Genomic DNA, 25,321 nt, shown 5'->3' on the forward strand with positions numbered 1-25,321 from the left:
CTCTATTTTATGAATTTTTTAAAGCCACCATAAATTCTTGCTTAGGATAAACAACTGAATAAAAACCAACATAAGGATGAAAATAGTTTCTATTTTGTCTTACCCTAATGTGGTGGAATATCCTTTGAATATACTTTTATGTTACATTATGTGAAGCCAAAAGCATCACTTCAATATTGTAGAGCATACCACTTCAGCTCAAAGAGTCTTCTTCTTATTTTAATACCAAGGCTTAAATTTGTACTCCTAAATAAGTAGCTTCCACATTTTGTGTTTTTGTTGGCAATTTTTTTGAGGTTGGCCTGGTGATTCTTACCATTTATACCCTGCCTTCTTCTGCTGTGCTATGCACAAATAAACAGCCTGGGACAGACCTCCATTCTCCCAAGTTCAAGGTGTGTGGTCCCTGTGCTGGAGTGCTTTCTTTGCTTTACCAATGCCAACGTGTCTTTGACTCAGGTTTCTGAGCTGTCTCCTTACTTGACTGATGGTAACTAATCCTAAATCAACTCTATGGTAGTTAATATTATTTTGTTTAATCACTACAAGAAACTCAGGAGGCAGCTTTTATTACTCTCACATGACATGAAAAAACAGAACTCTGCAAGGGTCAGGTGCTTTGCTCAAAGTCGTTGAGCATAGCTTCATGGGTAAGGTTCAGCCTCTGAAGCCAGAATGCCTAGGTTTATATTTGGGTTCTAAACTTCACTAGTTGCTTAGGCAAGACACCTAACTACACCAAGCCTTAGTTTCCCCTTCTACAAGACAGTAACTGTGATGTGGTTGTTTGAGAGGATTAGATCTCATAATCCATATTAAGTGTCCACCTAGTGCCCAGGGCATTGTAATTGCTCAATGAAAGGTAGCTCCAAGTTGATGTTATTGCATCGTTTCTAACTGGAAGAGCTGCCTTACAAACTCAGGGATCTCCGACCCTCAATTATAAGCTCTTAGCCACACATTAGCCTGGTTGAGATTGTGATCTAACAGTTCATGGCTAGTGAAATGAGAGGTAGGATCCTTTACTTTTGTAGTTGAGAAGTCATCATGGTACAGCTGTGGGTTCGAATCTCATCATCTCTTTTGAAAGTTCTTAAATTATTTATTCTCATTCCATGTCAGGTCTTCCCAGTGAAACAGAGATGATAAGACCTCTAAGAGTTATAAAAACTAAAGAAGCTATTTTTTGTAAATGGTCTAGCACAATCTCTGGCCCAGATAGGTGCTTAATAAATATTTTTGAATAAATGAATAATAATTGGAATAATAACCAGTGAACTGATTAGTCATACAGAATTATAAATAAATAATTGTTGTAATAAAAGCTGGCTGTTCATATGAAAAACTAATACTAGGTGACCTTTGGAATGCCTTTGGTCTTTCATGGGAGGAATTTTGTAATAAGCTTGGTTCTTTCCACAGAGGACTAAGATATTGAATAAATGACAGAGAACATCCACCCACAGTATAAACTTCCTGCAGAGTCACAGTGTCCCAGGCAAACTAATATGCCCAGCTGTGGGCAGAACACAGTGTCAACTAATCCAATCCGATCTGTCAGTGTTGGCCCCATCATTTGATGCTTTTGGCAGATGTAGTGAGCCCAGAGGCCTGAGGCGTGGGTGAATTGATCATTTTCATGGGAGGAGGTCTGGGTATTGGGAACAGGTTCCTTGTATTCCGTCAGACTTGAATGGGAATGCTGGGAGTAAAGCTCTTAGCCCAGTTTTCATATTTTCTTCTCCTCTTACACTTTCTCCTCCTTATTAAGACTGAGATAGCTTAAGACGGAGATTCAAAGGGATGTGAGTTTTATTTTCAGCTCTGTCAATGACTGGATAGCTTCAGAAAATCACCAAGCTTTACTGGGTTTCATTCTTCTTAATCTGGAAAATGGCACCAAACCCTTTGGTTGAGGTGTAGTGCAAGGTTAGTATAGAGCAGAAGTCAGCAAACTTTTTTCATAAAAGGCCAGATAGTAAATATTTTAGGCTACATGGGCCACAATGGCTTCTGTTGGATATTCTTGGTTTATGTATTACAACCATTTAAACTATTTTTTTTTTTTTTTGAGACAGAGTCTTGCTTTGTTGCCCAGACTAGAGTGAGTGCCGTAGCATCAGCCTAGCTCACAGCAACCTCAAACTCCTGGGCTCCAGCGATCCTTCTGCCTCAGCCTCCCGAGTAGCTGGGACTACAGGCATGCGCCACCATGCCCGGCTAATTTTTTCTATATATATTAGTTGTCCAATTAATTTCTTTCTATTTATAGTAGAGACGGGGTCTTGCTCTTGCTCTTGCTCAGGCTGGTTTCGAACTCCTGACCTCCAGCAATCCACCCGCCTCAGTCTCCCAGAGTGCTAGGATTACAGGCGTGAGCCACCGCGCCCGGCCCATTTAAACTTATAAAAGTCATTCTTAGTTGGATCATAGGCTATAATTTGCCAAGCCCTGGTATATAGAATACAACAATATTAGACCTGGAAGAGATTTTTTTTTGCATTAATAAATATATATACTCTTTTCTAACTAGAATGTATTCCCTATGATGTCTGAGAGCATGAACATTTTATAGACTATTACTTCCAAACGGTTAACTGAAAGTCTCAATACGGTTAATTCTATAGAAAAAAATAGAACATGACAGCTTACAATGAAGAATTAATTGTTCATATATTTGCTCAGTTATTTCCACAAATTACTTAAAGCAAATATTACTAGAAGGCAAACAATAACTATGGAAATAATTTAAGAAGCATCCTAATCCTGCCCTTCTTAATATTTTTCATTCTTGACTTTGATACTATGTTAATAATAATAAACCTCATTTGAAAATATTTTTATATGGTGTACAAGGAAGCAGGAGAAGCAAAATGATTTGGTAAATTCCAGCCAGTCTCCAAGAGAATAATGGTTATAATAAAAATAATGGCAATGGCATCACCCTGCATTAGTATAGAAATGGGTTGTTCATAAAGCCCTTCCACGTGCTCCAGACCAACCTTGATTCTCAGTGAAAATCTGTTAATGCTATGCTGTGTAGAGCTGGGAACTGCCCATTGATTATTCGTTCATGTGTTTGGGTAACTGCAGAACTATTTCCCAAGAAAACCCTGGCCCCATGCCCGAGTGCTCACTTGGCACCATGTATTTACTACATGGGCATATCTCATCCACTATCCTCATTGGATGGCAAGAAAACAGAGGTAGCCCCAAATAATTAGTGACCTTTTTGTTGCTTCATACTTTTCAAAAGGCAGAGTCCTAAATAATTCCAAGGGATGTTTTATTGTTTATATTGTATGTTTCAAGTCATATTTGTCTTCATTTCCAAGTGCCATTACGATTAGTACAAATTGTGACAACTAAAGAAAAGAACAGCTTTGGGAATTTTAAGAATGAGAAATTAGAATTTTCAAAATTTGACTCTTTCAGAAAGCTTTTTCTGAAGAAAAATTTCCTGCTTAGGTGTGAAGCCATTAGAATTCTAGAGGAAAACGTTGGAAATACTCTTCTAGACATTGACCTGGGCAAAGAATTTATGAAGAAGACCCCAAAGGCAATCACAGCAGCCACAAAAATAAATAAATGGGACCTGATCGAATTAAAAAGCTTCTGCATAGCTAAAGTAACTGTCAAGAGAGCAGACAACCTATAGAATGGGAGAAAATTTTTGCAAGCTACACATCAGGTAAAGGGCTGATAACTAGAATTTATTTAGAACTCAGGACAATCAGCAAGGAATCAAACAACCCTATCAAAAAATGGGCAAAGGACAACCCTATCAAAAAATGGGCAAAGGACAAAAAAGGGCAACAGAAATTTTTCAAAAGAAGACAGAATAATGGCCAACAAACATATGAAAAAATGCTCAACATCTGTAATCATCAGGAAAATGCAAATCATACCTGCAATGAGATATCACTTATCTCCAGTGAGAATGGCTTTTATTAACAAGTCCCAAAACAATAAATGTTGGCATAGTTGCGGAGAGATAGGAACACTCCTACACTGCTGATGGGACTGCAAACTAGTCCAACCTCTGTGAAAAGCAATATGGAGATACCTTAAAGTGATATAAGTAAATCTACCGTTTGATCCAGCAATTCCACTACTGGGCATCTACCCAAAAGATCAAAAGTCACTTTATGAAGAGGACACCTGCACTCGAATGTTTATAGCAGCACAATTCACAATTGCAAAGTTGTGGAAACAACCCAAGTGCCCATCAATTCATGAGTGGATTAATAAAATGTGGTATATATGTATATACTATGGAGTACTACTCAGCTTTAAGAAACAATGGTGATATAGCACCGCTTGTATTTTCCTGGATAGAGCTGGAACCCATTCTACTAAGTGAAGTATCTCAAGAATGGAAAAACAAGCACCACATGTACTCACCAGTAAATTGGTATTAACCAATTCATGTTCATATCTGTATTTATATTCCTATTTCTTCCTTATTCTTTTATTTATGTATTTATTTTCAGCAAAAGGGATAGAATCATAATATGTTACAGTTGGGAAAAATCGTCATTGCCAAAGCATTCTTTTCTCTCTCCTTTTCATCTTCCCTCCTTCCTCTCTTCCTTCCATTTTCCTTTGCATTTTTCCAAAGATAGTTCTGGATAGAATGTGCCTCCAGAGAGACTTGAGTTTCCACCTGTTTGGTCACCCTCTGTTCTGCCAACACAAGCATTCCTTTATCTTTAGCCTCTAGTTTTTCTAGTTGTTTGGTCATATTAACCATATGTTTCTTGGCATTTGTTACTTTTGTCATGATATCTTTGGTACATTTCCTTCAAGAAAATGCCTTTCTAGGCTCCTGGTTTGGTGCATAGCCAAAGACAAACATCTTTCTCTTGAGTAGATTAATACCAACTGCGAGATCATTGAAGTTGTAGAGAAAAGGACACACGAGGAGACTATGGAAACACAAGATCAGCAAACCTCTGGTTCCTGAAACCCCTGAAGAGTATGTACACCATATATGGAAGAACTATCACTGGACTCAGTTAGACAGCCTGGTGAAATAGAAGGAATGCTGAGCTGGAAATTAGGGTTGGTTGTGACCCGGTGCAAGTCACTTCACCTCTCTGGACCTTTTGTCCCTCTATAAAGGAAGGGACTAGATTTGGAATTCCTATGTTCTATGAATTTTATGAGTTAACAGAATCATGGGGCAAGTATTATTTCTTTTTTTAAAAAAAATTATGGAAAAGTCATGAAATAATTGTATATATTGGTACTCTTGGGTGAAAGAAGTTTGAGACTTACTACTATAGCATAATTATCTATAATTCCATATATATGGCTCATATTTATTAGATGTTTACTATATGCCAAGCATTCTGCTAAGTATTTTATTTGGACTATCTCATTTAATACTAATTCCTACTACACGAGGTAGGTATATTAGTATCTTCATGTTAAAGAAGAAGTGGAGGACAAAAGAGATTAAATAATTTAAACCCAAAGTGTATTTCATTTCAAATCTCGTACTATTCACATTCCTATGCTGCTTTACAGTTCTCATGAACTTCCACTTTAAACCTCTCCAGTCACGTGTGATTTAGGAAGGACGTAGTTGACTAAATATCTTATGTTTCTTCTTTTCCCTCTTGTCCTTCCTAGGCCACCTCGAGATTTAGACTCCAAGGCTTGCATTTCTATTGGAAATCAGGTGAGAAAAATCATATCTGCCAGCTAATACCTTGGCCATTTTCTATGTAGGCTTTCTGATTGACCTCTGAAAATTTTATTTTCTCTAACATGCTGTCAGGGGACGAGTCAAAACAAAGCTTCAATTTAAAGGGAAGGGGTATATGGAGCTTTTGCTCTTTTGAATGGTGTATTGAAATTAGGCAATTGTGGTTCTGATGGAAGGTATTTGAGGAGAGTAGGTGATTCTCTTGGGAGTGCATTTCTCAAAGCCCACACATAACCTAGTTGCCGCCAGTCAGTAATGGATTACAAACATCATGGAGGGGTTATGGCTAAAGAACTACAGTGTAGAAACCTTCCACTGAGCCATGGGAAAGCTGAGATGGAGTTGGGTTTCTGTGTTGCCTTTGACAAGCAAGTGGCCTCCTTTGGAAGCTTAAGTATCTCCTGTCGCTTCTTGCTTTCAGTGGCTGCTTTGACGTGCTAGAAAATTTTCTGGCCCAGAAATAATCCCTAGAACATTGGGAGAAAACAGATAGAGGACAGCATGGTCTCTGTTCAGTTTATTTTTCTCTGCCTATTGCATTATCACTTTTCTGTCTCGCAGAACTTTGAGGTGAAGGCAGATGACCTAGAGCCCATAATGGAACTGGGACGAGGTGCATACGGGGTGGTGGAGAAGATGCGGCACGTTCCCAGCGAGCAGATCATGGCAGTGAAGGTAGAGTTGACGTTCCCCAAACTTTCTATGTCTGCAGTGTGTATGTTTGTCCATCTCAGTTGTAAACCAGCCCTTTTTGTGGAAGCAGAACAATCTTCATTAGGGTGAAACAGAAAAGATTATTTGCAGGGAACAATATTTCGCTCCAGATGTGTGGAAAATGCTTCCTTGTTATGAGTTGCATCCACTTTTATTTATTTTTTAAATGGTAAGTCTCCCCTCTCCCTCCATTTTTCATTTTTATGAAACCACCATGTCATCATCACACTTAAAAGAAATAACAATACTTCCTTAACCTCTTCTAATATCCAATACAAATGAAAATTTCCTTGATCATCTGAAAGTGGCTTTTTTTTGCCCTCTCCTCTCTGGTTGGTTTTTCAAATTAGCATCCAGACGAAAGTTCACATATTGCATTTGGCTATTATGACTCATAAATCTCTTTTATTCTATATTCTGTTGCTTTTAAAGAATTGCCCCTAAAAATCAAGAAACCAGAACTGAGAGAGGAAATTGTCTCCATTTGTAGGGAAAGAAGGGTAAAACATATCTAGAGTAAATTTGCCTAGCTTTTGTGCTATGCAAAGAAATTCATAATCATTCCATATTTCCATATTTCATTTTCATGTATCATAAATAGCTAATCACTTGGGGTTGGTATTCGGAAGATGTTGCTAGAAGTTGTATTGTGAATTTTGTACTGTTTTCAGGGTGGAACTCCTTGAGGTCCCTGCTTTACTCATCCTCAGAGTAGTAACTATAAATTTCCCATGCGTTCCCATTCAGCGGATCCGGGCCACAGTAAATAGCCAGGAGCAGAAACGGCTACTGATGGATTTAGATATTTCCATGAGGACAGTGGATTGTCCATTTACTGTCACCTTCTATGGCGCACTCTTCCGGGAGGTAGGTGATCGATCAATTCAAAGTTCAAGAACAGTAACTAAAGAAGTTTCTCTGATCACATAAATGCCATACACAGTCATGGTGCTCTTTCTTGTTTGACATGTCTTGTTTAGAGGGTTTTTCATGTGTGCAGTGATGACCTACCTTGGTGCAAAGTTGGCTTGAAATTATGGTACTTGCAAGTGTGGTTAGCCCTTTTGAAGATGCTGATTCTCTTCTCCTTTCTGTTTCGTTTTGTCTATTTTGGCAGAAGTGTCTTTTATCAATTGTCTATAAACTGATTTGCATTGATTCCTTAAAAATCTGAAATATTCTGGTCTTTTGGCCACTTTATGAGCTTTGTGTAGCCTGCTTGTGTATCATATAGACTTAATTTGATTTTTGTTCTACCTCTGTTTTTCACTTTACCATTATGTGGATTACAAGGCTTCACCTCACTCTTAAAACCAGGCTTTTTTTCTGACTATTGCTGGTGCTCAGTGTAGGGAATCAGACATGGAGTACGCATTTAGACCTAACTCCTAGACAGCAGTAAGAGTAAAGGCTTGGATTTCTGGGGTTCCATTGCTTATGACTGTTAGTAATTAGATTCCATTTTTTGTTAAGGACTGAAAGATCACATGCAGGTTCAGTGCTTGGCTGTTTACTGGTTTGCTCTTTGGAGATAATCTTGCTTATTTATAAATACCTTTGAGATCTTAACCGAAAACCATACATTTCCTCCAAAAACTCAAGCAAGAAATAGTCAGTTCATCAGGATAGGTGTTAACTGTTTTTGCTTTCTCCCTTTTCCATCCTTTTTAACAATCCCTGAATCAATTTGTCTCCAGGGTGATGTGTGGATCTGCATGGAGCTCATGGATACATCGCTAGATAAATTCTACAAACAAGTTATTGACAAAGGCCAAACAATTCCAGAGGACATCTTAGGGAAAATAGCAGTTTCTGTGAGTATATTGTGAACCCTACTACAAGGAGAATATGAGAAATCTAGGCTTTCTGTGTCTTTGTACCTGGACCACCACTACAAACCAGTACGTGTCTGTTGAATGCATGAGTTCATTGGTGGATAGCTAAATATATGCTTTTCCTTCTGAGCACTGTGTGGAGGATTCCAGCATAACTTGATTTGGCTAACTCTTAAGTTAAATGCCTCTAAGCAGAGTATTCATCTCCTAGGACTACATTCCTGGTGTCTATATTCTGATTTTAGTTTATTTTGATTTTCATCTGTAGATTTTTTAAATGTTTTCTTAAGAGTAATAGGCACAGAAGGAAGCAGAAGAAAAAGAAATAGAAAGGTCTGCTACTTTAGTGGCATTGAGTTCAAGAGGGTGGAGAGAAAAAGGAATGCTTGGGAGCAAATGAAGCGCAAGGTAGATGAGGGAGACATCCTCTCTGCTATAAGATACAGTCCTCTCTGGTAGGTGGAGTACAATTTGTGTAACTTCCCCTGTCTTTTCCTGGATAAGACACCAGTATTTGTTTTTTGTTTTTTTTTTTGAGATGGAGTCTCACTCTGTTGCCCAGGCTGGAGTGCTGTGGCATCAGCCTAGCTCACAGCAACTTCAAATTCCTGGGCTCAAGCAATCCTTCTGCCTCAGCCTCCCGAGTAGCTAGAACTACAGGCATGCGCCACCGTGCCTGGCTAATTTTTTTCTATATATTTTTAGTTGGTCAATTAATTTCTTTCTATTTTTAGTAGAGATGGGGTCTTGCTCTTGCTCAGGCTGGTTTTGAACTCCTGACCTTGAGCAATCCTCCCGCCTTGGCCTCCCAGAGTGCTAGGATTACAGGCGTGAGCCACCGCGCCCGGCCAAGACCACCAGTATTTGAGAAAATACCTCACCCTGGGACATTAAGCTAGGGATAAAAAAGCTGGATATACTTAACATTCAGTTTCTTTCCAGTAATGGGGTAAATAAATCTGTCATCATTTCTCTTACAGATTGTAAAAGCATTAGAACATTTACACAGTAAGCTCTCTGTCATTCATCGAGGTAAGTATCCATGGACCTGCCTCGCTGTTCCTTTCGTAAACTTTATTTCTTTTACCTGAAGTCCCTCCTCACCACCCTTCCCCCCACGGATGTATGTAGAACTGAGCAGGCAAGAGAACTAAGGAACCATCCTTTGGGGTTGGATAGCAAATCATAGAAGTAGCTATTCCTTATCATGGCTGAGGACGTAAGAAGACATGGGCTTTCTGTTACCTTTTTACATTGAATATAAAATGCCTGTTAAAATCCCAAGCAGTGCTGTGGGATTGTGGCATTGAGAATTTCAGAGAATAGGATAAAAATTGTATTGGCCATCACATGGGAACTTGTTAGAAAAACAAAGTCATGACTCTTAATACCAAATAAATTGGAATCTGCATTTTGACCAAGATCCCCGGGCGATTCTTGTGTATATTAAAGTGTAAAGAGCTCTGATATAAAGTAGAGCCCTTTCAGATAGGAGGCAGGACAATATGGTCTGTCTCTTCCTTCTCTCCCTTCTCCTCTTCCTTACTTCCTCTCACTTTTTAATCTCTTTATCCTTCCATTCATCCACCTATATCCATCCATCTGTCTTCGATCTACCTATTCATCTATCTATTCATCTTTTATAATATTTTAAAAATATAGCTCTATAATAGATGCCCTGAGAAGTCATTTGAGAAGAAAATAATATTCTTATTAAAATTCTATGTTGGGATTCTTGATAGGAAAATAAAATAAATATATAAAAATAGGGGGGAAAACACCTTGGAAATATGAAAGTAGTATAGGTAGAATGTAAAACAAAAAAATGATTGTCATTTGGTGATTATAGTCAGGGAAAGCTTCTTGGAAGAGATATATACTCAACCATGTCTTTGAGAAAATTAATGGGAAGTATTGATAACTAGTAGGACATTGTGGTTTTGGTAATTTTAAACTCTCTGTGCCTAGAAATAATTTAAAATGTCTTATACAGTGTTCTTATTATTATCATCAGTTGTTATTAATAATTTGGGAAATAAGATGGTGGAAGATGAGGAGGAGAAAGTGGGAAAGGATACAGATAGAAGGAAGAATATGGATTATCTACAAACATGAAACTGATTTTTAAGAGTTCATTTTAGAATTATGAAATATTTAATTCATAATAGAGAATATATATAAAGCATGAAAAATAATAAAATGAAATTTATCTATCCATCAGTTTAAGGGAAAATTTATAAAGGATAATTTTTAAAGCTTTTAATATATCTTTTTTTCTGATCTCATGTGCTTTGTGAAAAGTATCACCAAGGGAAAAAAAATAACTGTAATTTCTAATTCCATTATCCAGAGATGACAATAGTTAAGCTTTTTGGGCGTGTGGGTGGGTGGGTTATATCTTTCTAGTCTGAAGACTTCATTCCAGATCTGTTCAGTAATACCTTTTCTTCCGTGACCTGACCCATGGTCTGGAATACCTGGGTTTATGATGCATTACACTCTATGACCTCTGACATATCTCTTGTGCAAGTTTCAATCAAAACTGGCTGCTTTGATTATATTTAGTGTATCATTGTGTTACAGTCTGCCTTTTCATTCCTTGTTCTATTATTTCTAACCTAAATATCAATAGATCATTTTGAACTGAGCATTTGCTTCAGTAATAACTTTTAAAGTCCTTTGTTCGTGGATGGGGACAATGAAGACAATAAATTAGATAAGAAACAGTTCTTTCCACTGATGGATTCACAGTCCACTAAAACCTGGACAAAATCTGAAATAGAAAATCAAGTTGAAGTCAATAAGCTGTATATAACTATGAGTCAGGGATGAATGACAGTTACTTCTGTGTGGGGCAACTTGGGGAAAGGAAGATGAGGGACAAGTAGAGATTTCAGGCCCTCTGCTGGTCGAGAAGTGAATCTGAAAAGCAGGCTGAAATGATGGGATCCTGATTGCTTTTGCTTTCAGACGTCAAGCCTTCCAATGTGCTCATTAATGCTCTTGGCCAAGTGAAGATGTGCGATTTTGGAATCAGTGGCTACCTGGTGGACTCTGTTGCTAAAACAATTGATGCAGGTTGCAAACCATACATGGCCGTAAGTACTTAGCTGGGGGTGGCACCTGAGAACGCAACTGCCAGCAAAGCACGCAGGGAGATAGAATACAGATGGCCACAGAGGGAATGTTGAAATGTGCCTAAGGCTCTAGAAATATTCTGCATTTCCTTTTTTCCTTAAATATGTCCTATCTTAAATCTTTACTCACTTGTTTCATATGTTGTCTTCGTCTGTTCTGGCTGCCATAACAAAATAACATAAACCAGGTGGCTTATAAACAATAGAAATTTGTTTCTCACAGTTTTGGAGGCTGGGAAGTCCAAGAGCAAAGTGCCAGTAGATTTGGCGTCTGGAGAGGGCCCACTTGTCTAAGGTTCATAGATGACATTTTCCTGCTATGTTCTCACATGGTAAAAGGGGTGAGGGATCTCTCTAGGGCTTCTTTTATACAAGGCACCAATCCTACTTGTGAGCATTCCACCCTCGTGACCTTGTCACCTCACAAAATCCCCTTCTCCTAATACCTCACATGTGTGATTAGGTTTCAACATGGATTTTGGGAGGGACACAAACCTTTAGACCAGGGCATACAGATTAACACCACTTTTTAAAAATCAAGTAAAAGAGATACATTATTTGGAAAAAAAAACACATAAGCAATACATAAAAAACACAAAAGCATGTATAATTTTCCACACTGAGTTGCAGGTGGGTGTTACCTTGTCTGTTGAATATTGAATAGTAGGTAAAATTTAAACTACCCAAGCAAAGCAGTTGGGTTAGTTATGAGAGAACTTCAAAGCTGTGAAGATTTATAGCCATTAGCAGAGACCTTGGGATCCTCTTTGACTGAAAGAACTTAACACTGCATTCTATCTGTAAATGGACTTGCACTTGGAATTGAAAGGCTTTCTGTCTGTGCTTAGCTAAAAATTCCTTAGGTCTATCACTATCAATGTGGGACAATAGCCCAGTGACTCTTCTCTGGTCTTTTTCTTCTTTTTCTTTTTCCTTTTTTTTTTTTTTTAGAGATTGTCACCCAGGCTGGAGTGCAGAGGCACAATCATAGCTCATTGCAGCTTCGAACTCCTGGGCTCAAGTAATTCTCCTGCCTCAGCCTCTAGGAGTGCTCTACCAGGCCCAGCTAATTTTTTTTTTTTTTTTTTAATATCTTGTAGAGATGGCCTGGGGGGGCGGTGGTCTTACTATGTTGCCCAGGCTAGTCTTGAACTCCTGGCCTCAAGCAATCCTCCCACCTAGGCCTTCCAAAGCACTGGGATTCCAGGCTCAGTGAGATAACACACCTGAGCTGTTGATTCTTTTTTCTGTGTTCTAGACTATTGCTGTTTTTCACAAGGATAATTCTAGATGGTAGCTGTATAACATAGACCCGCTTTCTTCTTAAGGTGAAATTGAAATTGGTGATTTTGAAGGGAACTCGATCCATTACTGTGCCCAAGAAAAGACTAACACAGAAGAAGGAAAACCCCAGGAAGACATTGATATTTAATTGTAATCACTGAGCCCTCTTGGCCTGGGAGGTGTGTTAGCAGCTTAAAACAACTCACTTGGCAGCTGGTGCAACCCCCCCCCAAAAAAACTTTATCGAGCTAACAATGTCATCTCAATAGTCTTTCCAGTTTTTCAGTTGTCTGTCTCCTTTTTAGCCGGAAAGAATAAACCCAGAGCTCAACCAGAAGGGATACAGTGTGAAGTCTGACATTTGGAGTTTGGGCATCACAATGGTAGCGTATGACAATCATCATGGACTATAAGGTTAAGGGGATGAAGCTGCAATGGGGGTGGATTTGGGACCAAGAAGCAAATGCCCAAAGTGCTGGCTTGGGGCATCCTTTCCTGCTGATATGGCAGGAGGTTTTGAGTGATAATTGTTTGCAGTGTGGTATAGTAGAAACCCTGAACTGAGATTGGACAAATCAATTTTTCTCTTTATTCTACTTCTGATTAGTTGTATGCACTTGAATAACTAATATAGTTACATAGACTCTCTTTTTGTCCTCATCTATAAAATGAGAGGATCTGACTAGATTCCTTATAGTTTAAAATTAAATTATTCTAGTCAAGGCAAGAAGCTTCAGCTACACAAAGAGTACTAATGCGTGTGGACTTTAGTAGGACAGTGTTATCTAGGACATAGGCTATGCCTCCCACGGTATTTTTATCATAGAAATCTTAGCTGTTGAGGTCAGGTGTATCCTAAAGACATGATAACAAATAGGGTAATTTCTTTAGGCACAGCTCTAAAGTTATACGATAAGTGCCTTACACATAACTTTGGTGATCATAAATTTGTAGTGTATCACCAAGGGCTGGAATTATCCACTGCAGTCCTGGCTCCCTCCTGGGCACAGCAGCTGACTAAATCCTGTGAATTATTTCACGTCCCTGCCCAGAAAACACGTGATCCTGTGACGGCAAAGTGGCCTCTACTGAAGTCCAAAAAAAGATCATTTATTTGGCCCTAGATTACTTTCCCCACTGCCATTTCACCAAAGCACCTGCAGATGGCAGTAGAGGTACAGTTTTGTAAAGATCTTAGGATGGGAATTAACTTTTCAGACCACATTTGGAAAACCAGTTTACTTTGCCTACTGAAGTTTAATACTGTTGGCTTACAATTTTTATGAATTGCCACAGTGGATTTTAGTGAGGGACCCTGTTTTAGATAGGTTTAAGTGACTGTCTCTAGTAAGATCTTATTTGAAAATTCCTAGAACTAAGAATCTGGGGAAATTGTTAGAGAATAGATTATTAGTTTATTTTTCCCCAAAAATTGTACTTGAATGTCACCTTTGTATTTCCCTCTGGTGTTCCAGGAATGAAAAACACACACCTGCTTCCCTGAAGCAGTCTTGTTTAACCTGTTACCTCCTTGTTTCTTCTCTCCCCTAGATTGAGTTGGCCATCCTTCGGTTTCCCTATGATTCGTGGGGAACTCCGTTTCAGCAGCTCAAACAGGTGGTAGAGGAGCCATCACCACAACTCCCAGCAGACAAGTTCTCTGCAGAGTTTGTTGACTTTACCTCACAGTGGTAAGAGAGCCTCATCTCTCAGGTGTCAGTGCTAAAGAAGATGAGTTCTCGTGGATTTCCGCCATCAGGTGTAATCCATTATGCATGCATTCATTCCGAAAGCATTTGTGGAGTATGCCCTAGATGCTGGAGACAAATGACTATATCACACTCCCTGCCCTCATTGAGCTCACAGTCAAGTAAAGAAGTCTTGTAAATCAGTAATTGTCATATTTAATATAATACGGCAAGTCTAGTGATGGAAATATGCACAGGGAATTCAGGGAACCCAGAGGAAAGGCATCAGGATAAATTTTCCTGGAGGAGATAAATCTTGGGCTGAGACCATGAGAGGTATTTTCCAAGCAAAGGGGAAGCAGGGGAGGAAAGGTATTCCAAATGAAGGAATATCACACGTAGTGTCACAAAAGCAAGAAACTCCTTTATACAAGCTATAAGCAATTTGATGTTGATTAGAGTAGAAAGGTAAAGCTGGTAGTACTTAATAGAGGTCTAGAGCTAGGGAGTAGAGGAAAAGAATCACTTTGGATGGGAAGATAGTGGGTAGTGTGGGAGTGTTATTTAGGTACCTCGATGTCTTACAGAAACTTGGCTCCTGTAGAAGACTTGCTAACTGCGGATGGACTTGCCCCCCCCATGAAAGCAGAATGGATCATGCTGGGGGGCTGGGAAAGGAATCCAAAGGAAGTTGGGGTGGAAAGAAGAAAAGAACCATACTAATACAGTATTGCCAGTGCGATCAAGAAAAGTAAGAGAGGGAAGAAAAGTATTCTCCAGACAGTTGAGTGCTTTGTGTCTGCCTAGTGTCCATGATGTCTGGCATAACTCGATAGTGATGACCATGGCCAGTGCTGCTGGAAACAGGATGCCAAAAGGAAAGCACAAAGGGAAGCCACATTAGTTTATTTGGGCATCCTGGGAGAAAGAGGGGTCAGAGACAGTGGCACACCCAGCTGTGACCCTCGGAGGGGAGCATTTCTGACCACACGCTGCTGAGGAAGGACCCGGAGCTCTGCAGGCTGTTGGAGGTACAGAGGAGGGTGACAGATCACCTTCCCCATGATGTCATCCCTTGGCCTCCGTGATTCCTGGGAGAAGTGTTCTGAATACAGCTTTTATTGGGGACCATAATGCAACAAAGCAACTGTCTGTTGCTTGTGAAACTAAGACCTCTTGGACTTTTCATGAGTCCTCGGCCCCTTCCCACTCCTGGTATTTTTACCTAATGATAGATGAGGCTGCGTACAGTTGTTTGTTTTTGGCTGAATGGCCAGAGAGCGGCTGGAGCACTGAGACCTGGTATAATATGTTCTTGGATGCCTCTTAAAATATACATCCTCTGGACTGCTGGGGCGCATCCTCCTGTCTGTTTTCCTCGAGGGAGTGTGCAGGATGCAGCAGTACATCTGCCAGGTTGAAATGGTTTCATGATTTTGCTTTCTGGATTCAAAACCTTGGTTTTTGTTGTTATTATTTGTTTTTATTTTTTATTATTATTTTTTTCCTTATCCTCAAATGTTTAAAGGTCACATAGAAAAAAGGATGAGTCATCTTGGATAGTACAAATCAGTTGTTCTCAAGAGGGGTGGTGATAGGGAAGGATCTTATCTTGGCAAGTCTCTTCAGATTCCCTGTCACCCATCTGCCACTTGTCCGTCCCCCCATTCCCCCCCTACCCCCCATTCTGGGTACTTCAGGAAACTTTGGTGAGGAGAACAAGGCTGGTGTGCAAAGTCTGAGAAAGCTGAGTCCCCTGATGCGAATCACCTGTTTCATTCCACAGTTCTCAACTGTGGCTGCTCGTTTATAAAACCCTAGCGAGCTTTTGCAACTACTGTCCCCCAGGCCTCACTCTTGGAAATTCTGATGTAATTGGTCTGAGGAGGGGCCTGAATATCAATATTTTTCAAATGTTCTCAGGTCATTCTAATGTACATTGGGGATGAGAAGCCTGGTTTAGGCATAAGATCTGAGGACCTGCTCTTCGCTGCTTTCTGTTCAGAGGCTTTTTTATCTTCTGCAGTTTATTTTTTTTTAAAAAATCATTCCATTATTAATACTCTTTTTCTTTCACCAGACTATTTTTTTCCTCTTTGAATTTCTCCCAAAGAATCAGAGCATTAAAACTTTTACAGATATTTTTAAAAATGAAAATCTTGAGAAATAAATGTTTTCTGACTTTAATGTACACTCATGTATGTGGAAATCCCAGAGACCTGGCCACCACATAAAGTGGCCACAGTGTGCCTACCCTCCCCTCATACCGCCCATATTATCTTCGTGGCTGCCCCCTCTGAGATATACCTTTCCCTCTCTTTTTCTCTCAATTTTAGTCCCAGCTAACATAGTTCATTAATTTAAACATTTTCAGCTGTAGACATCTTCCAGTTTTCCTGAAACTGTTAATGCTATTAATACTGTTAACACTGTGTTAATTCATTTCCACTCATGTAAGCCAGTCGGTCTCAATTATGGGGTTTATTAAAAATTATAATATTAGAAGCAAAAACCGCTTCAACTTAGAAGTCATCAAAAGATAAATTTGTCTTCCTCAAACTTTCAGTATTATTTATAGGTCTGGTAGAATCCAATACTTAAGGACATCAACTGTGTGAAATGGTGAGTTATTTTTGTTGGTATGAGAATTAGGAAATTGAAGAGGAACATTAATTCTGAATTTTATGAGCATTCTTATCCTCAGTTGGACTTTCTCAGAGTACAAGCTCTCCTGTTTCAGATCCCATGTCAATATTTTTTTTGCCTGCCATAAACCACCAATATATTTTCTTCGATAGCCCCTAAGGATGAATATTAACTTATTTTGAAACCAACAGAGTTGAAAAGTTGTCTCATACTTCAAAAACTAGCACAGATTTTTTTTAGACTTTATGATTGGCTTAGATATTTATGGAAGCAATTTAATTTTTCATGTATGCTAATATATGAGTACATACCCTCAGTCAGTACACTGTAGATATTTCACCTGGTTTATTACTGAAAGTTTTACGTTTGATTTGGAGCTAGGTGGGAAGAATGGACAAATGATTGTTACTGAAGAACATCTCTTCTACTTCCTGATAAAAAGAAGAATGTTGTCTATATGCATACCTCCCAGTTATCAGCTATTCTTCTGTTTTCCTATGTATAAAGCTGTACCATTGAGACACGTCTTCATAAAAGGACCCTTTTTTGAATGATCTCCATGTTTTTTATATTTTTAGGACACAGGCTGTGGTCCTTCCAGACTTCTCCAAAAGCCCCCAACTCTTTGCACTAAATAGGAAAGAGGACTACATATTTGGAAAGTGAAACATTTTATCCCAGATTTCAAGATGGATACATCTACGTTTTTATTTCCTACATCTATCTTTGGGATAAATGTAGAAAAAGGGCACATTATCTGTAGCTTAGGTAACTGACAGAGTATTTGTGACCTTTCGTGGGATGTATCCTACCCTGGGAATCAAAATCATAAGGCTGCTAGGTAGCATACACCTCCATCCAGGGGACCAACTTGGAATGATGACATCATAATGCTGCTAGGTACTGTCAATCTGCTTCCAGAGAATCACTCTCCTCTGGCCCACCAATACTGATCATGGTTTGTCAATTGACCATAAATTATAGTTGGTTGGGGTAGAGTAGAAAGCACTTACAGGCTGTGATCATCACACCCAAAGTTACATCTAGAGCCCAGAGTTCCCACTTCTATATTTCTTTTGCAGTAACATCAGACAAATGTTGTCTTCAAGGGAGGTGGTGGGGGAGGAGGAGAAAGTCAACCATATGAACTTGAAGGGAAAAAAAACCCAATGGTTTCTTACAAACCCTTCCTTTCTGTATTTATTTTGAAATACGTCTACTGAATGACATTTTCTTCCTCTGTTTCCCACATATGGAGTTTCTTATCATAGGGGTTTTAAAGAGTTCCTGGGGTGGGTAGTGCAGACCACATTGGCCTTGTTTTGGGATTCATAATAGAGACATCTGATAGAGCAGTTTTTACATGCAGGAGGGTTAGCAAATGAGTTTCTCCAAAAAATGGAATTTTAGCAGGCTCACACTTTTCATCATAACTTCTTCCTATAGGTTCACAGAAGGAAGTCACAGGAAATCACCTGCCTAGTGCCACAATAGCTAGACTTCCTTTTATTGTTCCTTCAGGCCTATTTAGGAGGCTTGGTGCTCAGCTGACCCGTCTGAAGGCGTATTGAAGTGTGTTGGAGGCCCATCCAGACGCAGAAACTGTCTGCCTCAGAGAAACGTGTGTAAAACAGAGACAATCAAATCCAGTCTCCTACTTGTTCAGGAAGAACAGTAAAAAGAGGCACTGGATGTTTATTTAGCTTATGACAAATATATGGCTTGAGAGGTGCAATGTGTTTTTATTCTGTGGAGGCACCAAATAGCCCTTCTTGGAAACCATCAGGGCAATTCAAATAGGCAGAAATCCTCTGGTCAGCACAAACTTCAGACTAGCAATTCTCAAGACAGCATGAAGCTGTTTTTTAGTGTCAGCTATGGTCAGCAGCATGTGTTGTGGCATTTGGAAGAGGAATTAGGGCAGTTAGCTAATTGCACGCTTGAAAATGACAAGCCACTTGAAAATTCAAAAGTCTGACTCAAATTCAAAAAGGAATTGATGTAGCTTTGAACTCCACAGTTGTTATTTTATACTGAATTTCAAGCACTTCCTATTAAACATGGAAAATTTGCTTTTTGTCCTAACCTTATCCTGAGTATTTTGCTATTCTTAGCCCATGTTTTGAAGTGTTCTTCATTTAAATGGTGGAGAGAATGGGTTATATCAGTTATGTTAACTGTATAAACAGCCTTGCTTTGCTGTGTAAGTATTTTCCATTAATATTCTGCAGTAGTACTTGGGATAAATTTTGAGCTTTCTCATCGGGGGCCATAAATTGAGAAATGGGATACTTTCCCCATATTTTCTTTATACAGATTACAAAATAATAATTTTGGAAGTTTTTTTAATAAAAAATTCCAGAAGTGAAAAGATAAGATAGCCTGACTCTAAAATCACCTTTACTTAAAAAAGTGTTTAAGCTCTTTTACCTGTTGGGAATAAAGAGTCTTATTTTGTTATCTTATTTACTAAATAGAAAGTAAAAAAAAAATCAGTAATACCAGAAAGATCCCTGGTTGGTAAACGAGACCATTGTTTTCATTCTCAAATGAAAATAAGCAAGCTTTTCTTCCTTATTCCCTTGGTTCTGTTGTTGACCAATGAAAGCTAATAATGGAAAGGTGGGCTGGGGTTCTCAGTGAGAATGTTCCAGATTCAATGTAGAGTTAGGGTCTAGAAACACCCAAAATCAACCCTTTGAATATTGAGTGTAGATTTAATGTTGTGTTTGTACTTTTTTGTTATTGATTTAGCAAGTTGAATTGGTCAAATTATAGAGAAGAATTTCTGGTTTTTCATTTGCTTTGAACAATGGTGGGAAATTCAGGGCTTTTGTACATTAGCCTGTTTTTATTTTGTTTTGTTTTGCTTTGTTTCCTTTTTTTTTTTTTTTTTTTCTTGGGTCTATGTGCAAGTTAGCAATGTTGACTGTGTGACAGGATCATGTTTCTTCTGTGTTTCTTTCTTGGTGAACTAACTCTTGAACTTAGAAAGAAAAAAATTTTTGCTTTTGGGGTGGGAGGCAGTTTTGGTGAGAATGTGCCCAAATGTCAGATGAACCAGTTGGAGATTCTTCTTTTACGTGAATTCCTTCTCAGAGAAGGAGATAGGACGTAGCAACAAGGAGGGACCCCCTAGCAGGGTTTTTCAATCTCTGCACTAATGACATTTTGGACTGAATCATTCTTTGTTATGGAGGACTGCCCTGTGCATTTTAGGATGTTTAGCAACCTCCCGGGCCTCTACCTATTAGATGCCGGTAACACCCTGCCACCAGTTGTGACAACCCCAAATGCCTCCAGACATTGCCAAATGTCCCCTGGGGAGCAAAATCACATCCAGTTGAGAACCATCCATGTAGACTCTCAGAATGTAGATATATAGAAAGCCATGAGTGGGTGTTATAAGGTCTCATTCATTTCACTCAGGCACACATTCCCATATCAATCCGACTTTGACAGTTGTTAATTCCTCTTTCTAATGCACTCTTATTTTTATCCTCAGTTGAGATGAAACTTTCTCTCATAGGTTGTCTGGTCACTGAGGTCACTAGGTCCTAGGTCTGCCCTCAGTTCCAGGTTGAAACTTCTCTCCTCACATCTACCTGTACCCTGTCTCAGGTTCCCTGGCTTCTACCCACAGCATTGCCTGGAATAAACTGGTAGGCTGCTTTTAAGTTGTTTTGGTTCAAAAACTTTCTCTCTTTTAAAAGATATTTTGTTTTGTTTTAAACCACAGGTTCTCAAAGTGTCTCAATGACTTTTTATTCTTTTATGGTTTTATACCTTGCCACTCTCATGAGTAGTTCCTGTGGGTGGAGAAAAGCTCATGTCACACATACTAGGTCTCATTTGCTCAATATGATCCATTAGCACAAATCCTAGCAACCTAATAATCAGTTACATTTTGATTCCTTCAACTCTAGGCAAAGTTCCTTTCCATTCGTGTATGATTTTGTGACCCATAGGTCACAGAAGTCTATAGGTTGCCTTGCAAATCATGGTTTTCAAAATCATCCTTTTATCCATGCATAACCTGGGATTCCAACTCCAAGTAAACTAATTCTTTTCTTTTTTCCATTTTAAGGCTGGGGGTGGATAGAAGATAGGAATGGGTTAAGGATAGGGGCAATGGATCGGTCTCTATCTGCAATTTTATTACTGTTGCCTCCATATCAAATGTTGTTAAATGTCTATGTATGGCGAGAGCTGAATGACCAGGTGCCACTTGACTGTAGTGCATGACCATATAGTATTCCTAATAAGAATAATTGGCAACTCACTGAATGAATGTGCTTTCTCTCTAATCAGCTAAGATATCATAAACAAGTAGTGTTATCTTAGAAGTGTTACAGGTTTACTGCTTCTGTCCCAAGCAGGTTTGTTTGGGAGTATATAAAAGCAAATTATACATTCAAGAGAAACAGGATCAAGGAAAGCCAGATAGTTAGACAGTGAAGAGATAACAAATACCTGCCAATTTTGGCATTAAAAGCTGCTTCGAAGGAAAGTAGATATATGTTTTGAAATACAATGGCTGTAGGTGAGAAAAGTTAGCTTGTATGTAATTGGTAAAGTATCAAAAAGAAAATACACACACACACACACACACACACACACACACACACACACACACACACACACACACCCCTTTCCCTATTTTTACCATTTAAGTATACTCAGAGTGATTTAAAACATACTTTATAAGTGTTAAAGAAGAGGAAAGTCAAGATAGGAGGCCCATGTTTTTAATACATTTTTATAGCTGGTTATGTTTAGTGTTCTACAGGTTCTGAAATCCTAGTCTAGTGAAAATACAGGTGGTTTCTAATTTTAATGTGCTTAATTTTTCTCTTTAAGCTTGAAGAAGAATTCCAAAGAACGGCCTACGTATCCAGAGCTTATGGTAAGTATTGTTAGTGTAAACATGTCCAAACTAGCAGCTAGTGAAAATAAAGTAACTAAGACCTAAATTATAATCAAATAACTGTGTTTTTATAGTTTTAATTTTCCACCTTTTAATTTTAGGAGGGGAAGGAATAGTTACGTTAATGCACAATTTCAAAAGAGATAAGAGCAAACATTGATACCCTTTCTAACTGGAGCATAGTTATTCAGCAGGCCTTAAATGCTTACTCCTGGCCAGGAACAGTGGTTCATGCCTATAACCCTAACACTATGCATAGGAGGCTGAGTTAGGAGGATTGCTTGAGCCCAAGAGTTCAAAACCAGCCTGGGCAACATAGTGAGATGCCGTCTTTACAAAAAAAAAAAAAAAGTTAACTGTGTGTGGTGGTGTGTACCTGTAGTCTTAGCTACTTGGGAGGCTGAGGTGGGAGGATTATTTGAGCTCAGGAGTTTGGGATTGCAGTGAGCTATGATTGTGCCACTACACTGTAGCCTGGGTGACAGAGTGAGACCCCATCTCTAAATAAAATAAAATAAAAATTAAAAAAAATGCTTGCTCCTATCCCATCCTACCCACAAGCAGGGCTGTCTTCTAGACCAACTCAGGACATGTCACAGAAGCACAGATTCCTGGTATCTCTTAGCAAATGGTGTGGTGAGGTGGCTCAGACGTGGGGAAAGTACAGCTTGGAAGTGTCAAATCAGGAAGAGTTATGGAAAGCCAATTAGGAGGGTGTGTGATAGTCACAACCAATCACATGGATTTTCAGTTCTGTTGGTTAAGCTTTGATAGAAGTCCATGCCCCTCTCTAATTGGATGAATTGGAGACAAGGCCATCTTTTTGGGCCTCCACTGTCCCCATTAAAAAGACAGTCTCCAGTGCTCAGCACTCTACAAGCTCTACTCAACTAAGACTCATAGTTGAAGAAGAAAAGATGAGTAATACTTGAGAAACTCTTAGTATACACTACATGTTTGGGTTGAATATTTCCTCCCTGATTATTTTTTTAATAGCTAGTTAGTGGGCTTTTCAGTCCTGGCTACCCTTTTTGTTATGCTAATGCAACCCCACCCCAAGGGCATTTTAAAATTAATTGCATATAAAGTGCAATAGACTTACAGTGATTCCTGTAGGATTCTCCAGAGACTGTAATCCTATTTTAAAGTTGCCTTGTTTTGTAACTATTTTCAGATAAAAGAGGAATATTTTCTGTATATTTCTGCCTATTTAAAATGCAGAACATTTTTGTTTTCCAAGTAGCCTCTTATTAGAAATTTCACTGGAACACATTTGTGGAAAAAAATTGTCTAATATACGTTGGCAGCTGATGTTAATTCTACTTTTGCAATATATCCTAACACTGTGACATTTTATGGCCTACATATTAATATTATAAGATCATGTTGCTCCCCCCCACTTCCCCCCACCATTCTCCTTATAGCATTAGTCCCTGTGGTACTGGGAATGGACTTGCCTTTTAAGACTATAACTATTCCCTGCTTTCCTGTGGAATTGAGGTTTTTAAATGGAAAATCTGAGTTCAGACTCCCTGACTTTAGCATTGGGAAAACACACCCTGAAAGGCTATTGTTTGGATTTTAGGAGTTGTTGGAGGGAGGAAAAAAAAAATCTTTTTTCCAGGTGAAGGGTAGTTTACTTAAGGCCTTAACCCAGACATGTACCTCTTATAGAAATCCCAAATGTTTTTCTCCCTAACTCAGATTGAACATACTGTAAGGTCATCTCGTTGGCTTGTTCTCTCAAGCTTCTCCTGAGGGTAGGCATGACTCAGTAGGATTTGTTTTTCTAGAGTAGATATCAACTTTTTCTGTAAAGGGCTAGATAGTAAGTATTTTGATCTTTGTGGGCTATTCAGTTGCTGTTCCAACTACTCAAGTCTGCTGTTGCAGTGTAAAAGCAGGCATATACGATATGAGGGCCCCCGGGGGAAAGTGTGTGTGCAACTGTGTTTCAATAAAACTTTCTTTAATAAACAGACCATGGGCTAGATTTGGCCCTTGGGCCATAATTTGCTGACCCTTGTCCTAGATGATAGCCACCAGAAATGATGACCAGGTATATTCAAACGATTGCCTGGTGAGGCGATTATTTCCTCCAAATACATTGGGAAATTCTAGGTTGAATTGCAGTGTTAAACAAAGATACCTGAACCTAAGGACATAGCCTAGAGGGATGGGGCATTGTGCAGGGGGTGTGGAGACCTGTTGGTGAGTGTAGCTTGTGCTTCTGCTCCTGACAGTATGTTCATAGATCTCCATGTTTTCTACAGGCATGATAGTGAAACCTAAATGATGCAAAGTCCTCCCTTCCTGCACCTGGCTCCTCTTTTGGGAAAGCCAGCCTGGGACTGTGGTCTGGGGGTTGTTCATGGTGCCTAATTTGTTTGTCTCCTGGTTACTGTCCTTCCTTGCTATTCTTAGTCTGTCGCTTCTAGAAGGGACTGGGTTTCCTCCCAACCCTTTACAGCCTCAAAACCCACACAAGAGGGCAAGTCACACTTTCCATTTGACATGCCTGCCTGCTTTCCCCTCCCCCTCCTGGCTCTCACAGCGTCCTCCAAGCCTGGGAATAAATGGAAATGTCCCTGTGGACGTTTTCTTTTATTAAAGACTTCAGGTCAGGCTATTTAATGCATTCTCAGACGCAGGCTCCTTCCACTGCGCTAATAGCCACCAGTAGGACGAGAGACAAGGTGGGGCTGGCAGGCGTTGGAAGCAGTCACCAAGACAATCTGAGGTTTGGCGTGTCCTGTTTTGATAGTATAAAGCTTTTAAGTACATTAAAAGATTTCCAAATGTCAAGAGGATGTGGGAAAGCTAATAAGCACGATGGCAAAGCACTTGGTGAATGTGCTGTGTAAGTGGTTAGTAATAAGTAGCGGTGCTGCTATGTAGTTGTCGAGGAAGCTCCGGAGGAGGGACCCAGCATCCAGAGCTTCAGTTGACATCGTGGGTGTGAGGATCCGGGCCAACACCCAACCTGTATCCTCAGACAAGCAAAGTCAGAAAACCTCTTTTCCGTTTTCTGAGTCATGATACTTAACAGTGACCAGCGCTATCTTCGTTTGGCTTTTATGTCCTTGTTCCTTTCCCATTTGCATTGCTTCCTAAAACTTTCATGGGTGGGCATTCAGTTCCCCACAGAGCTGACTCATTCAGCCCTCTGCTGTCAGGTTTAAAACAAATATAATTAGAAAACCTACAGCTAGGCAACAGGAAGGTTGTAAACTAAAGTTCCTAAAGTCAGGGGAAACAGAGTGAGTCATGTACATGTCTGCATGTAAAAATGCTCATATTTAGCTGCTCAGCTGGTCATTGAGAATAGTCGGCAGCCCCGGGATTGGCAAGTGGGTGTGGCAGGTGAGGAGGAAAAC

At 39.4% G+C, this 25,321-nt stretch overlaps 1 protein-coding gene across 2 annotated transcripts in view; it reads left to right on the forward strand.

Annotated features, from left to right (window-relative positions):
• Positions 1–25,321, forward strand: part of MAP2K6 (mitogen-activated protein kinase kinase 6) — a 124,215-nt gene that overhangs the window by 85,682 nt on the left and 13,212 nt on the right. For both annotated transcript variants that reach the window (XM_012747416.3, XM_012747418.3), the window contains exons 3-11: positions 5,638–5,686; positions 6,275–6,388; positions 7,175–7,294; positions 8,125–8,241; positions 9,243–9,294; positions 11,233–11,360; positions 12,989–13,066; positions 14,235–14,374; positions 21,878–21,923. In XM_012747416.3, coding sequence (XP_012602870.1) covers positions 5,638–5,686; positions 6,275–6,388; positions 7,175–7,294; positions 8,125–8,241; positions 9,243–9,294; positions 11,233–11,360; positions 12,989–13,066; positions 14,235–14,374; positions 21,878–21,923 — 844 coding nt within the window. The remainder of the gene's footprint in view (positions 1–5,637; positions 5,687–6,274; positions 6,389–7,174; positions 7,295–8,124; positions 8,242–9,242; positions 9,295–11,232; positions 11,361–12,988; positions 13,067–14,234; positions 14,375–21,877; positions 21,924–25,321) is intronic.

Source organism: Microcebus murinus, chromosome 18 (assembly GCF_040939455.1).
Source record: "Microcebus murinus isolate Inina chromosome 18, M.murinus_Inina_mat1.0, whole genome shotgun sequence".
Lineage (NCBI taxonomy): Eukaryota > Metazoa > Chordata > Mammalia > Primates > Cheirogaleidae > Microcebus > Microcebus murinus.